This window comes from Montipora capricornis, chromosome 10 (assembly GCF_036669925.1).
Source record: "Montipora capricornis isolate CH-2021 chromosome 10, ASM3666992v2, whole genome shotgun sequence".
Taxonomy (NCBI): domain Eukaryota; kingdom Metazoa; phylum Cnidaria; class Anthozoa; order Scleractinia; family Acroporidae; genus Montipora; species Montipora capricornis.
The window spans coordinates 7,899,282-7,912,809 of NC_090892.1; the positions used below are offsets into that span (position 1 = coordinate 7,899,282).

Below are 13,528 nucleotides of genomic sequence, written 5' to 3' on the forward strand. Positions count from 1 at the left end.
GCTTCATCTTCAACAAGCAACATTCATAGTGGGTCATTGTCTACTAGCCGGTCTCAGAGCAAATCCCAATCTCTGTTTTCCGCAGTGTCCTCTGCAACAAGCATTACTTCGGAATCAAACTCTGTCAGCCAAACTGTGTCAACCTCAACAAGAATCTCCGAAACAGTTTCACCATCTGTAAGCACAAGTGTTTCCAGCTCAGTAAGCTTGTCTAAAAGTGACTCGGTGTCCTTCAGCCAAAGAGATTCATCTTTAACCAGGTTGTCTCAAAGTCAAGCGTCTTCTGTCACACCAAGTGTTTCGTCATCCACATCTATCTCGGAAAGTGTGTCGTCTTCTTTGAGCTCAAGTATTTCGTTGTCATCGAGTGTCTTCCAAAGTGCTTCCAAATCTGTCAGCCGGAGTGCTTCATCTTCAACAAGCAACATTCATAGTGGGTCATTGTCTACTAGCCGGTCTCAGAGCAAATCCCAATCTCTGTTTTCCACAGTGTCCTCTACAACAAGCATTACTTCGGAATCAAACTCTGTCAGCCAAACTGTGTCAACCTCAACAAGAATCTCCCAAACAGTTTCACCATCTGTAAGCACAAGTGTTTGCAGCTCAGTAAGCTTGTCTAAAAGTGACTCGGTGTCCTTCAGCCAAAGAGATTCATCTTTAACCAGGTTGTCTCAAAGTCAAGCGTCTTCTGTCACACCAAGTGTTTCGTCATCCACATCTATCTCGGAAAGTGTGTCGTCTTCTTTAAGCTCAAGTATTTCGTTGTCATCGAGTGTCTTCCAAAGTGCTTCCAAATCTGTCAGCCGGAGTGCTTCATATTCAACAAGCAACATTCATAGTGGGTCATTGTCTACTAGCCGGTCTCAGAGCAAATCCCAATCTCTGTTTTCCACAGTGTCCTCTGCAACAAGCATTACTTCGGAATCAAACTCTGTCAGCCAAACTGTGTCAACCTCAACAAGAATCTCCGAAACAGTTTCACCATCTGTAAGCACAAGTGTTTCCAGCTCAGTAAGCTTGTCTAAAAGTGACTCGGTGTCCTTCAGCCAAAGAGATTCATCTTTAACCAGGTTGTCTCAAAGTCAAGCGTCTTCTGTCACACCAAGTGTTTCGTCATCCACATCTATCTCGGAAAGTGTGTTGTCTTCTTTGAGCTCAAGTATTTCGTTGTCATCGAGTGTCTTCCAAAGTGCTTCCAAATCTGTCAGCCGGAGTGCTTCATCTTCAACAAGCAACATTCATAGTGGGTCATTGTCTACTAGCCGGTCTCAGAGCAAATCCCAATCTCTGTTTTCCACAGTGTCCTCTGCAACAAGCATTACTTCGGAATCAAACTCTGTCAGCCAAACTGTGTCAACCTCAACAAGAATCTCCGAAACAGTTTCACCATCTGTAAGCACAAGTGTTTCCAGCTCAGTAAGCTTGTCTAAAAGTGACTCGGTGTCCTTCAGCCAAAGAGATTCATCTTTAACCAGGTTGTCTCAAAGTCAAGCGTCTTCTGTCACACCAAGTGTTTCGTCATCCACATCTATCTCGGAAAGTCTCTCGTCTTCTTTGAGCTCAAGTATTTCGTTGTCATCGAGTGTCTTCCAAAGTGCTTCCAAATCTGTCAGCCGGAGTGCTTCATCTTCAACAAGCAACATTCATAGTGGCTCATTGTCTACTAGCCGGTCTCAGAGCAAATCCCAATCTCTGTTTTCCACAGTGTCCTCTGCAACAAGCATTACTTCGGAATCAAACTCTGTCAGCCAAACTGTGTCAACCTCAACAAGAATCTCCGGAAAAGTTTCACCATCTGTAAGCACAAGTGTTTCCAGCTCAGTAAGCTTGTCTAAAAGTGACTCGGTGTCCTTCAGCCAAAGAGATTCATCTTTAACCAGGTTGTCTCAAAGTCAAGCGTCTTCTGTCACACCAAGTGTTTCGTCATCCACATCTATCTCGGAAAGTGTGTCGTCTTCTTTGAGCTCAAGTATTTCGTTGTCATCGAGTGTCTTCCAAAGTGCTTCCAAATCTGTCAGCCGGAGTGCTTCATCTTCAACAAGCAACATTCATAGTGGGTCATTGTCTACTAGCCGGTCTCAGAGCAAATCCCAATATCTGTTTTCCACAGTGTCCTCTGCAACAAGCATTACTTCGGAATCAAACTCTGTCAGCCAAACTGTGTCAACCTCAACAAGAATCTCCGAAAAAGTTTCACCATCTGTAAGCACAAGTGTTTCCAGCTCAGTAAGCGTGTCTAAAAGTGACTCGGTGTCCTTCGGCCAAAGAGATTCATCTTTAACCAGGTTGTCTCAAAGTCAAGCGTCTTCTGTCACACCAAGTGTTTCGTCATCCACATCTATCTCGGAAAGTGTGTCGTCTTCTTTGAGCTCAAGTATTTCGTTCTCATCGAGTGTCTTTCAAAGTGCTTCCAAATCTGTCAGCCGGAGTGCTTCATCTTCAACAAGCAACATTCATAGTGGGTCATTGTCTACTAGCCGGTCTCAGAGCAAATCCCAATCTCTGTTTTCCACAGTGTCCTCTGCAACAAGCATTACTTCGGAATCAAACTCTGTCAGCCAAACTGTGTTAGCCTCAACAAGAATCTCCGAAACAGTTTCACCATCTGTAAGCACAAGTGTTTCCAGCTCAGTAAGCTTGTCTAAAAGTGACTCGGTGTCCTTCAGCCAAAGAGATTCATCTTTAACCAGGTTGTCTCAAAGTCAAGCGTCTTCTGTCACACCAAGTGTTTCGTCATCCACATCTATCTCGGAAAGTGTGTCGTCTTCTTTGAGCTCAAGTATTTCGTTGTCATCGAGTGTCTTCCAAAGTGCTTCCAAATCTGTCAGCCGGAGTGCTTCATCTTCAACAAGCAACATTCATAGTGGGTCATTGTCTACTAGCCGGTCTCAGAGCAAATCCCAATCTCTGTTTTCCACAGTGTCCTCTGCAACAAGCATTACTTCGGAATCAAACTCTGTCAGCCAAACTGTGTCAACCTCAACAAGAATCTCCGAAACAGTTTCACCATCTGTAAGCACAAGTGTTTCCAGCTCAGTAAGCTTGTCTAAAAGTGACTCGGTGTCCTTCAGCCAAAGAGATTCATCTTTAACCAGGTTGTCTCAAAGTCAAGCGTCTTCTGTCACACCAAGTGTTTCGTCATCCACATCTATCTCGGAAAGTGTGTCGTCTTCTTTGAGCTCAAGTATTTCGTTGTCATCGAGTGTCTTCCAAAGTGCTTCCAAATCTGTCAGCCGGAGTGCTTCATCTTCAACAAGCAACATTCATAGTGGGTCATTGTCTACTAGCCGGTCTCAGAGCAAATCCCAATCTCTGTTTTCCACAGTGTCCTCTGCAACAAGCATTACTTCGGAATCAAACTCTGTCAGCCAAACTGTGTCAACCTCAACAAGAATCTCCGAAACAGTTTCACCATCTGTAAGCACAAGTGTTTCCAGCTCAGTAAGCTTGTCTAAAAGTGACTCGGTGTCCTTCAGCCAAAGAGATTCATCTTTAACCAGGTTGTCTCAAAGTCAAGCGTCTTCTGTCACACCAAGTGTTTCGTCATCCACATCTATCTCGGAAAGTGTGTCGTCTTCTTTGAGCTCAAGTACTTCGTTGTCATCGAGTGTCTTCCAAAGTGCTTCCAAATCTGTCAGCCGGAGTGCTTCATCTTCAACAAGCAACATTCATAGTGGGTCATTGTCTACTAGCCGGTCTCAGAGCAAATCCCAATCTCTGTTTTCCACAGTGTCCTCTGCAACAAGCATTACTTCGGAATCAAACTCTGTCAGCCAAACTGTGTTAGCCTCAACAAGAATCTCCGAAACTGTTTCACCATCTGTAAGCACAAGTGTTTCCAGCTCAGTAAGCTTGTCTAAAAGTGACTCGGTGTCCTTCAGCCAAAGAGATTCATCTTTAACCAGGTTGTCTCAAAGTCAAGCGTCTTCTGTCACACCAAGTGTTTCGTCATCCACATCTATCTCGGAAAGTGTGTTGTCTTCTTTGAGCTCAAGTATTTCGTTGTCATCGAGTGTCTTCCAAAGTGCTTCCAAATCTGTCAGCCGGAGTGCTTCATCTTCAACAAGCAACATTCATAGTGGGTCATTGTCTACTAGCCGGTCTCAGAGCAAATCCCAATCTCTGTTTTCCACAGTGTCCTCTACAACAAGCATTACTTCGGAATCAAACTCTGTCAGCCAAACTGTGTCAACCTCAACAAGAATCTCCCAAACAGTTTCACCATCTGTAAGCACAAGTGTTTCCAGCTCAGTAAGCTTGTCTAAAAGTGACTCGGTGTCCTTCAGCCAAAGAGATTCATCTTTAACCAGGTTGTCTCAAAGTCAAGCGTCTTCTGTCACACCAAGTGTTTCGTCATCCACATCTATCTCGGAAAGTGTGTCGTCTTCTTTGAGCTCAAGTATTTCGTTGTCATCGAGTGTCTTCCAAAGTGCTTCCAAATCTGTCAGCCGGAGTGCTTCATATTCAACAAGCAACATTCATAGTGGGTCATTGTCTACTAGCCGGTCTCAGAGCAAATCCCAATCTCTGTTTTCCACAGTGTCCTCTGCAACAAGCATTACTTCGGAATCAAACTCTGTCAGCCAAACTGTGTCAACCTCAACAAGAATCTCCGAAACAGTTTCACCATCTGTAAGCACAAGTGTTTCCAGCTCAGTAAGCTTGTCTAAAAGTGACTCGGTGTCCTTCAGCCAAAGAGATTCATCTTTAACCAGGTTGTCTCAAAGTCAAGCGTCTTCTGTCACATCAAGTGTTTCGTCATCCACATCTATCTCGGAAAGTGTGTCGTCTTCTTTGAGCTCAAGTATTTCGTTGTCATCGAGTGTCTTCCAAAGTGCTTTCAAATCTGTCAGCCGGAGTGCTTCATCTTCAACAAGCAACATTCATAGTGGGTCATTGTCTACTAGCCGGTCTCAGAGCAAATCCCAATCTCTGTTTTCCACAGTGTCCTCTGCAACAAGCATTACTTCGGAATCAAACTCTGTCAGCCAAACTGTGTCATCCTCAACAAGAATCTCCGAAACTGTTTCACCATCTGTAAGCACAAGTGTTTCCAGCTCAGTAAGCTTGTCTAAAAGTGACTCGGTGTATTTCAGCCAAAGAGATTCATCTTTAACCAGGTTGTCTCAAAGTCAAGCGTCTTCTGTCACACCAAGTGTTTCGTCATCCACATCTATCTCGGAAAGTGTGTCGTCTTCTTTGAGCTCAAGTATTTCGTTGTCATCGAGTGTCTTCCAAAGTGCTTCCAAATCTGTCAGCCGGAGTGCTTCATCTTCAACAAGCAACATTCATAGTGGGTCATTGTCTACTAGCCGGTCTCAGAGCAAATCCCAATCTCTGTTTTCCACAGTGTCCTCTGCAACAAGCATTACTTCGGAATCAAACTCTGTCAGCCAAACTGTGTCAGCCTCAACAAGAATCTCCGAAACAGTTTCACCATCTGTAAGCACAAGTGTTTCCAGCTCAGTAAGCTTGTCTAAAAGTGACTCGGTGTCCTTCAGCCAAAGAGATTCATCTTTAACCAGGTTGTCTCAAAGTCAAGCGTCTTCTGTCACACCAAGTGTTTCGTCATCCACATCTATCTCGGAAAGTGTGTCGTCTTCTTTGAGCTCAAGTATTTCGTTGTCATCGAGTGTCTTCCAAAGTGCTTCCAAATCTGTCAGCCGGAGTGCTTCATCTTCAACAAGCAACATTCATAGTGGGTCATTGTCTACTAGCCGGTCTCAGAGCAAATCCCAATCTCTGTTTTCCACAGTGTCCTCTGCAACAAGCATTACTTCGGAATCAAACTCTGTCAGCCAAACTGTGTCAACCTCAACAAGAATCTCCGAAACAGTTTCACCATCTGTAAGCACAAGTGTTTCCAGCTCAGTAAGCTTGTCTAAAAGTGACTCGGTGTCCTTCAGCCAAAGAGATTCATCTTTAACCAGGTTGTCTCAAAGTCAAGCGTCTTCTGTCACACCAAGTGTTTCGTCATCCACATCTATCTCGGAAAGTGTGTCGTCTTCTTTGAGCTCAAGTATTTCGTTGTCATCGAGTGTCTTCCAAAGTGCTTCCAAATCTGTCAGCCGGAGTGCTTCATCTTCAACAAGCAACATTCATAGTGGGTCATTGTCTACTAGCCGGTCTCAGAGCAAATCCCAATCTCTGTTTTCCACAGTGTCCTCTGCAACAAGCATTACTTCGGAATCAAACTCTGTCAGCCAAACTGTGTCAACCTCAACAAGAATCTCCGAAACAGTTTCACCATCTGTAAGCACAAGTGTTTCCAGCTCAGTAAGCTTGTCTAAAAGTGACTCGGTGTCCTTCAGCCAAAGAGATTCATCTTTAACCAGGTTGTCTCAAAGTCAAGCGTCTTCTGTCACACCAAGTGTTTCGTCATCCACATCTATCTCGGAAAGTGTGTCGTCTTCTTTGAGCTCAAGTATTTCGTTGTCATCGAGTGTCTTCCAAAGTGCTTCCAAATCTGTCAGCCGGAGTGCTTCATCTTCAACAAGCAACATTCATAGTGGGTCATTGTCTACTAGCCGGTCTCAGAGCAAATCCCAATCTCTGTTTTCCACAGTGTCCTCTACAACAAGCATTACTTCGGAATCAAACTCTGTCAGCCAAACTGTGTCAACCTCAACAAGAATCTCCCAAACAGTTTCACCATCTGTAAGCACAAGTGTTTCCAGCTCAGTAAGCTTGTCTAAAAGTGACTCGGTGTCCTTCAGCCAAAGAGATTCATCTTTAACCAGGTTGTCTCAAAGTCAAGCGTCTTCTGTCACACCAAGTGTTTCGTCATCCACATCTATCTCGGAAAGTGTGTCGTCTTCTTTGAGCTCAAGTATTTCGTTGTCATCGAGTGTCTTCCAAAGTGCTTCCAAATCTGTCAGCCGGAGTGCTTCATCTTCAACAAGCAACATTCATAGTGGGTCATTGTCTACTAGCCGGTCTCAGAGCAAATCCCAATCTCTGTTTTCCACAGTGTCCTCTGCAACAAGCATTACTTCGGAATCAAACTCTGTCAGCCAAACTGTGTCAACCTCAACAAGAATCTCCGAAACAGTTTCACCATCTGTAAGCACAAGTGTTTCCAGCTCAGTAAGCTTGTCTAAAAGTGACTCGGTGTCCTTCAGCCAAAGAGATTCATCTTTAACCAGGTTGTCTCAAAGTCAAGCGTCTTCTGTCACACCAAGTGTTTCGTCATCCACATCTATCTCGGAAAGTGTGTCGTCTTCTTTGAGCTCAAGTATTTCGTTGTCATCGAGTGTCTTCCAAAGTGCTTCCAAATCTGTCAGCCGGAGTGCTTCATCTTCAACAAGCAACATTCATAGTGGGTCATTGTCTACTAGCCGGTCTCAGAGCAAATCCCAATCTCTGTTTTCCACAGTGTCCTCTGCAACAAGCATTACTTCGGAATCAAACTCTGTCAGCCAAACTGTGTCAACCTCAACAAGAATCTCCGAAACAGTTTCACCATCTGTAAGCACAAGTGTTTCCAGCTCAGTAAGCTTGTCTAAAAGTGACTCGGTGTCCTTCAGCCAAAGAGATTCATCTTTAACCAGGTTGTCTCAAAGTCAAGCGTCTTCTGTCACACCAAGTGTTTCGTCATCCACATCTATCTCGGAAAGTGTGTCGTCTTCTTTGAGCTCAAGTATTTCGTTGTCATCGAGTGTCTTCCAAAGTGCTTCCAAATCTGTCAGCCGGAGTGCTTCATCTTCAACAAGCAACATTCATAGTGGGTCATTGTCTACTAGCCGGTCTCAGAGCAAATCCCAATCTCTGTTTTCCACAGTGTCCTCTGCAACAAGCATTACTTCGGAATCAAACTCTGTCAGCCAAACTGTGTCAACCTCAACAAGAATCTCCGAAACAGTTTCACCATCTGTAAGCACAAGTGTTTCCAGCTCAGTAAGCTTGTCTAAAAGTGACTCGGTGTCCTTCAGCCAAAGAGATTCATCTTTAACCAGGTTGTCTCAAAGTCAAGCGTCTTCTGTCACACCAAGTGTTTCGTCATCCACATCTATCTCGGAAAGTGTGTCGTCTTCTTTGAGCTCAAGTATTTCGTTGTCATCGAGTGTCTTCCAAAGTGCTTCCAAATCTGTCAGCCGGAGTGCTTCATCTTCAACAAGCAACATTCATAGTGGGTCATTGTCTACTAGCCGGTCTCAGAGCAAATCCCAATCTCTGTTTTCCACAGTGTCCTCTGCAACAAGCATTACTTCGGAATCAAACTCTGTCAGCCAAACTGTGTCAACCTCAACAAGAATCTCCGAAACAGTTTCACCATCTGTAAGCACAAGTGTTTCCAGCTCAGTAAGCTTGTCTAAAAGTGACTCGGTGTCCTTCAGCCAAAGAGATTCATCTTTAACCAGGTTGTCTCAAAGTCAAGCGTCTTCTGTCACACCAAGTGTTTCGTCATCCACATCTATCTCGGAAAGTGTGTCGTCTTCTTTGAGCTCAAGTATTTCGTTGTCATCGAGTGTCTTCCAAAGTGCTTCCAAATCTGTCAGCCGGAGTGCTTCATCTTCAACAAGCAACATTCATAGTGGGTCATTGTCTACTAGCCGGTCTCAGAGCAAATCCCAATCTCTGTTTTCCACAGTGTCCTCTGCAACAAGCATTACTTCGGAATCAAACTCTGTCAGCCAAACTGTGTCAACCTCAACAAGAATCTCCGAAACAGTTTCACCATCTGTAAGCACAAGTGTTTCCAGCTCAGTAAGCTTGTCTAAAAGTGACTCGGTGTCCTTCAGCCAAAGAGATTCATCTTTAACCAGGTTGTCTCAAAGTCAAGCGTCTTCTGTCACACCAAGTGTTTCGTCATCCACATCTATCTCGGAAAGTGTGTCGTCTTCTTTGAGCTCAAGTATTTCGTTGTCATCGAGTGTCTTCCAAAGTGCTTCCAAATCTGTCAGCCGGAGTGCTTCATCTTCAACAAGCAACATTCATAGTGGGTCATTGTCTACTAGCCGGTCTCAGAGCAAATCCCAATCTCTGTTTTCCACAGTGTCCTCTGCAACAAGCATTACTTCGGAATCAAACTCTGTCAGCCAAACTGTGTCAACCTCAACAAGAATCTCCGAAACAGTTTCACCATCTGTAAGCACAAGTGTTTCCAGCTCAGTAAGCTTGTCTAAAAGTGACTCGGTGTCCTTCAGCCAAAGAGATTCATCTTTAACCAGGTTGTCTCAAAGTCAAGCGTCTTCTGTCACACCAAGTGTTTCGTCATCCACATCTATCTCGGAAAGTGTGTCGTCTTCTTTGAGCTCAAGTATTTCGTTGTCATCGAGTGTCTTCCAAAGTGCTTCCAAATCTGTCAGCCGGAGTGCTTCATCTTCAACAAGCAACATTCATAGTGGGTCATTGTCTACTAGCCGGTCTCAGAGCAAATCCCAATCTCTGTTTTCCACAGTGTCCTCTGCAACAAGCATTACTTCGGAATCAAACTCTGTCAGCCAAACTGTGTCAACCTCAACAAGAATCTCCGAAACAGTTTCACCATCTGTAAGCACAAGTGTTTCCAGCTCAGTAAGCTTGTCTAAAAGTGACTCGGTGTCCTTCAGCCAAAGAGATTCATCTTTAACCAGGTTGTCTCAAAGTCAAGCGTCTTCTGTCACACCAAGTGTTTCGTCATCCACATCTATCTCGGAAAGTGTGTCGTCTTCTTTGAGCTCAAGTATTTCGTTGTCATCGAGTGTCTTCCAAAGTGCTTCCAAATCTGTCAGCCGGAGTGCTTCATCTTCAACAAGCAACATTCATAGTGGGTCATTGTCTACTAGCCGGTCTCAGAGCAAATCCCAATCTCTGTTTTCCACAGTGTCCTCTGCAACAAGCATTACTTCGGAATCAAACTCTGTCAGCCAAACTGTGTCAACCTCAACAAGAATCTCCGAAACAGTTTCACCATCTGTAAGCACAAGTGTTTCCAGCTCAGTAAGCTTGTCTAAAAGTGACTCGGTGTCCTTCAGCCAAAGAGATTCATCTTTAACCAGGTTGTCTCAAAGTCAAGCGTCTTCTGTCACACCAAGTGTTTCGTCATCCACATCTATCTCGGAAAGTGTGTCGTCTTCTTTGAGCTCAAGTATTTCGTTGTCATCGAGTGTCTTCCAAAGTGCTTCCAAATCTGTCAGCCGGAGTGCTTCATCTTCAACAAGCAACATTCATAGTGGGTCATTGTCTACTAGCCGGTCTCAGAGCAAATCCCAATCTCTGTTTTCCACAGTGTCCTCTGCAACAAGCATTACTTCGGAATCAAACTCTGTCAGCCAAACTGTGTCAACCTCAACAAGAATCTCCGAAACAGTTTCACCATCTGTAAGCACAAGTGTTTCCAGCTCAGTAAGCTTGTCTAAAAGTGACTCGGTGTCCTTCAGCCAAAGAGATTCATCTTTAACCAGGTTGTCTCAAAGTCAAGCGTCTTCTGTCACACCAAGTGTTTCGTCATCCACATCTATCTCGGAAAGTGTGTCGTCTTCTTTGAGCTCAAGTATTTCGTTGTCATCGAGTGTCTTCCAAAGTGCTTCCAAATCTGTCAGCCGGAGTGCTTCATCTTCAACAAGCAACATTCATAGTGGGTCATTGTCTACTAGCCGGTCTCAGAGCAAATCCCAATCTCTGTTTTCCACAGTGTCCTCTGCAACAAGCATTACTTCGGAATCAAACTCTGTCAGCCAAACTGTGTCAACCTCAACAAGAATCTCCGAAACAGTTTCACCATCTGTAAGCACAAGTGTTTCCAGCTCAGTAAGCTTGTCTAAAAGTGACTCGGTGTCCTTCAGCCAAAGAGATTCATCTTTAACCAGGTTGTCTCAAAGTCAAGCGTCTTCTGTCACACCAAGTGTTTCGTCATCCACATCTATCTCGGAAAGTGTGTCGTCTTCTTTGAGCTCAAGTATTTCGTTGTCATCGAGTGTCTTCCAAAGTGCTTCCAAATCTGTCAGCCGGAGTGCTTCATCTTCAACAAGCAACATTCATAGTGGGTCATTGTCTACTAGCCGGTCTCAGAGCAAATCCCAATCTCTGTTTTCCACAGTGTCCTCTGCAACAAGCATTACTTCGGAATCAAACTCTGTCAGCCAAACTGTGTCAACCTCAACAAGAATCTCCGAAACAGTTTCACCATCTGTAAGCACAAGTGTTTCCAGCTCAGTAAGCTTGTCTAAAAGTGACTCGGTGTCCTTCAGCCAAAGAGATTCATCTTTAACCAGGTTGTCTCAAAGTCAAGCGTCTTCTGTCACACCAAGTGTTTCGTCATCCACATCTATCTCGGAAAGTGTGTCGTCTTCTTTGAGCTCAAGTATTTCGTTGTCATCGAGTGTCTTCCAAAGTGCTTCCAAATCTGTCAGCCGGAGTGCTTCATCTTCAACAAGCAACATTCATAGTGGGTCATTGTCTACTAGCCGGTCTCAGAGCAAATCCCAATCTCTGTTTTCCACAGTGTCCTCTGCAACAAGCATTACTTCGGAATCAAACTCTGTCAGCCAAACTGTGTCAACCTCAACAAGAATCTCCGAAACAGTTTCACCATCTGTAAGCACAAGTGTTTCCAGCTCAGTAAGCTTGTCTAAAAGTGACTCGGTGTCCTTCAGCCAAAGAGATTCATCTTTAACCAGGTTGTCTCAAAGTCAAGCGTCTTCTGTCACACCAAGTGTTTCGTCATCCACATCTATCTCGGAAAGTGTGTCGTCTTCTTTGAGCTCAAGTATTTCGTTGTCATCGAGTGTCTTCCAAAGTGCTTCCAAATCTGTCAGCCGGAGTGCTTCATCTTCAACAAGCAACATTCATAGTGGGTCATTGTCTACTAGCCGGTCTCAGAGCAAATCCCAATCTCTGTTTTCCACAGTGTCCTCTGCAACAAGCATTACTTCGGAATCAAACTCTGTCAGCCAAACTGTGTCAACCTCAACAAGAATCTCCGAAACAGTTTCACCATCTGTAAGCACAAGTGTTTCCAGCTCAGTAAGCTTGTCTAAAAGTGACTCGGTGTCCTTCAGCCAAAGAGATTCATCTTTAACCAGGTTGTCTCAAAGTCAAGCGTCTTCTGTCACACCAAGTGTTTCGTCATCCACATCTATCTCGGAAAGTGTGTCGTCTTCTTTGAGCTCAAGTATTTCGTTGTCATCGAGTGTCTTCCAAAGTGCTTCCAAATCTGTCAGCCGGAGTGCTTCATCTTCAACAAGCAACATTCATAGTGGGTCATTGTCTACTAGCCGGTCTCAGAGCAAATCCCAATCTCTGTTTTCCACAGTGTCCTCTGCAACAAGCATTACTTCGGAATCAAACTCTGTCAGCCAAACTGTGTCAACCTCAACAAGAATCTCCGAAACAGTTTCACCATCTGTAAGCACAAGTGTTTCCAGCTCAGTAAGCTTGTCTAAAAGTGACTCGGTGTCCTTCAGCCAAAGAGATTCATCTTTAACCAGGTTGTCTCAAAGTCAAGCGTCTTCTGTCACACCAAGTGTTTCGTCATCCACATCTATCTCGGAAAGTGTGTCGTCTTCTTTGAGCTCAAGTATTTCGTTGTCATCGAGTGTCTTCCAAAGTGCTTCCAAATCTGTCAGCCGGAGTGCTTCATCTTCAACAAGCAACATTCATAGTGGGTCATTGTCTACTAGCCGGTCTCAGAGCAAATCCCAATCTCTGTTTTCCACAGTGTCCTCTGCAACAAGCATTACTTCGGAATCAAACTCTGTCAGCCAAACTGTGTCAACCTCAACAAGAATCTCCGAAACAGTTTCACCATCTGTAAGCACAAGTGTTTCCAGCTCAGTAAGCTTGTCTAAAAGTGACTCGGTGTCCTTCAGCCAAAGAGATTCATCTTTAACCAGGTTGTCTCAAAGTCAAGCGTCTTCTGTCACACCAAGTGTTTCGTCATCCACATCTATCTCGGAAAGTGTGTCGTCTTCTTTGAGCTCAAGTATTTCGTTGTCATCGAGTGTCTTCCAAAGTGCTTCCAAATCTGTCAGCCGGAGTGCTTCATCTTCAACAAGCAACATTCATAGTGGGTCATTGTCTACTAGCCGGTCTCAGAGCAAATCCCAATCTCTGTTTTCCACAGTGTCCTCTGCAACAAGCATTACTTCGGAATCAAACTCTGTCAGCCAAACTGTGTCAACCTCAACAAGAATCTCCGAAACAGTTTCACCATCTGTAAGCACAAGTGTTTCCAGCTCAGTAAGCTTGTCTAAAAGTGACTCGGTGTCCTTCAGCCAAAGAGATTCATCTTTAACCAGGTTGTCTCAAAGTCAAGCGTCTTCTGTCACACCAAGTGTTTCGTCATCCACATCTATCTCGGAAAGTGTGTCGTCTTCTTTGAGCTCAAGTATTTCGTTGTCATCGAGTGTCTTCCAAAGTGCTTCCAAATCTGTCAGCCGGAGTGCTTCATCTTCAACAAGCAACATTCATAGTGGGTCATTGTCTACTAGCCGGTCTCAGAGCAAATCCCAATCTCTGTTTTCCACAGTGTCCTCTGCAACAAGCATTACTTCGGAATCAAACTCTGTCAGCCAAACTGTGTCAACCTCAACAAGAATCTCCGAAA

At 44.4% G+C, this 13,528-nt stretch overlaps 1 protein-coding gene across 1 annotated transcript; it reads left to right on the forward strand.

The window, feature by feature from the left end:
• Nucleotides 1-519: 519 nt before the first annotated feature.
• LOC138020221 (uncharacterized) lies at nt 520-7,461 on the forward strand (the record flags this gene model as incomplete). The annotated part of the gene is made up of 3 exons (XM_068867237.1): nt 520-582; nt 3,091-3,183; nt 7,390-7,461. Coding segments are annotated over 3 exons (228 nt in total), but the record flags the coding sequence as incomplete, so codon positions are not given.
• Nucleotides 7,462-13,528: the final 6,067 nt, after the last annotated feature.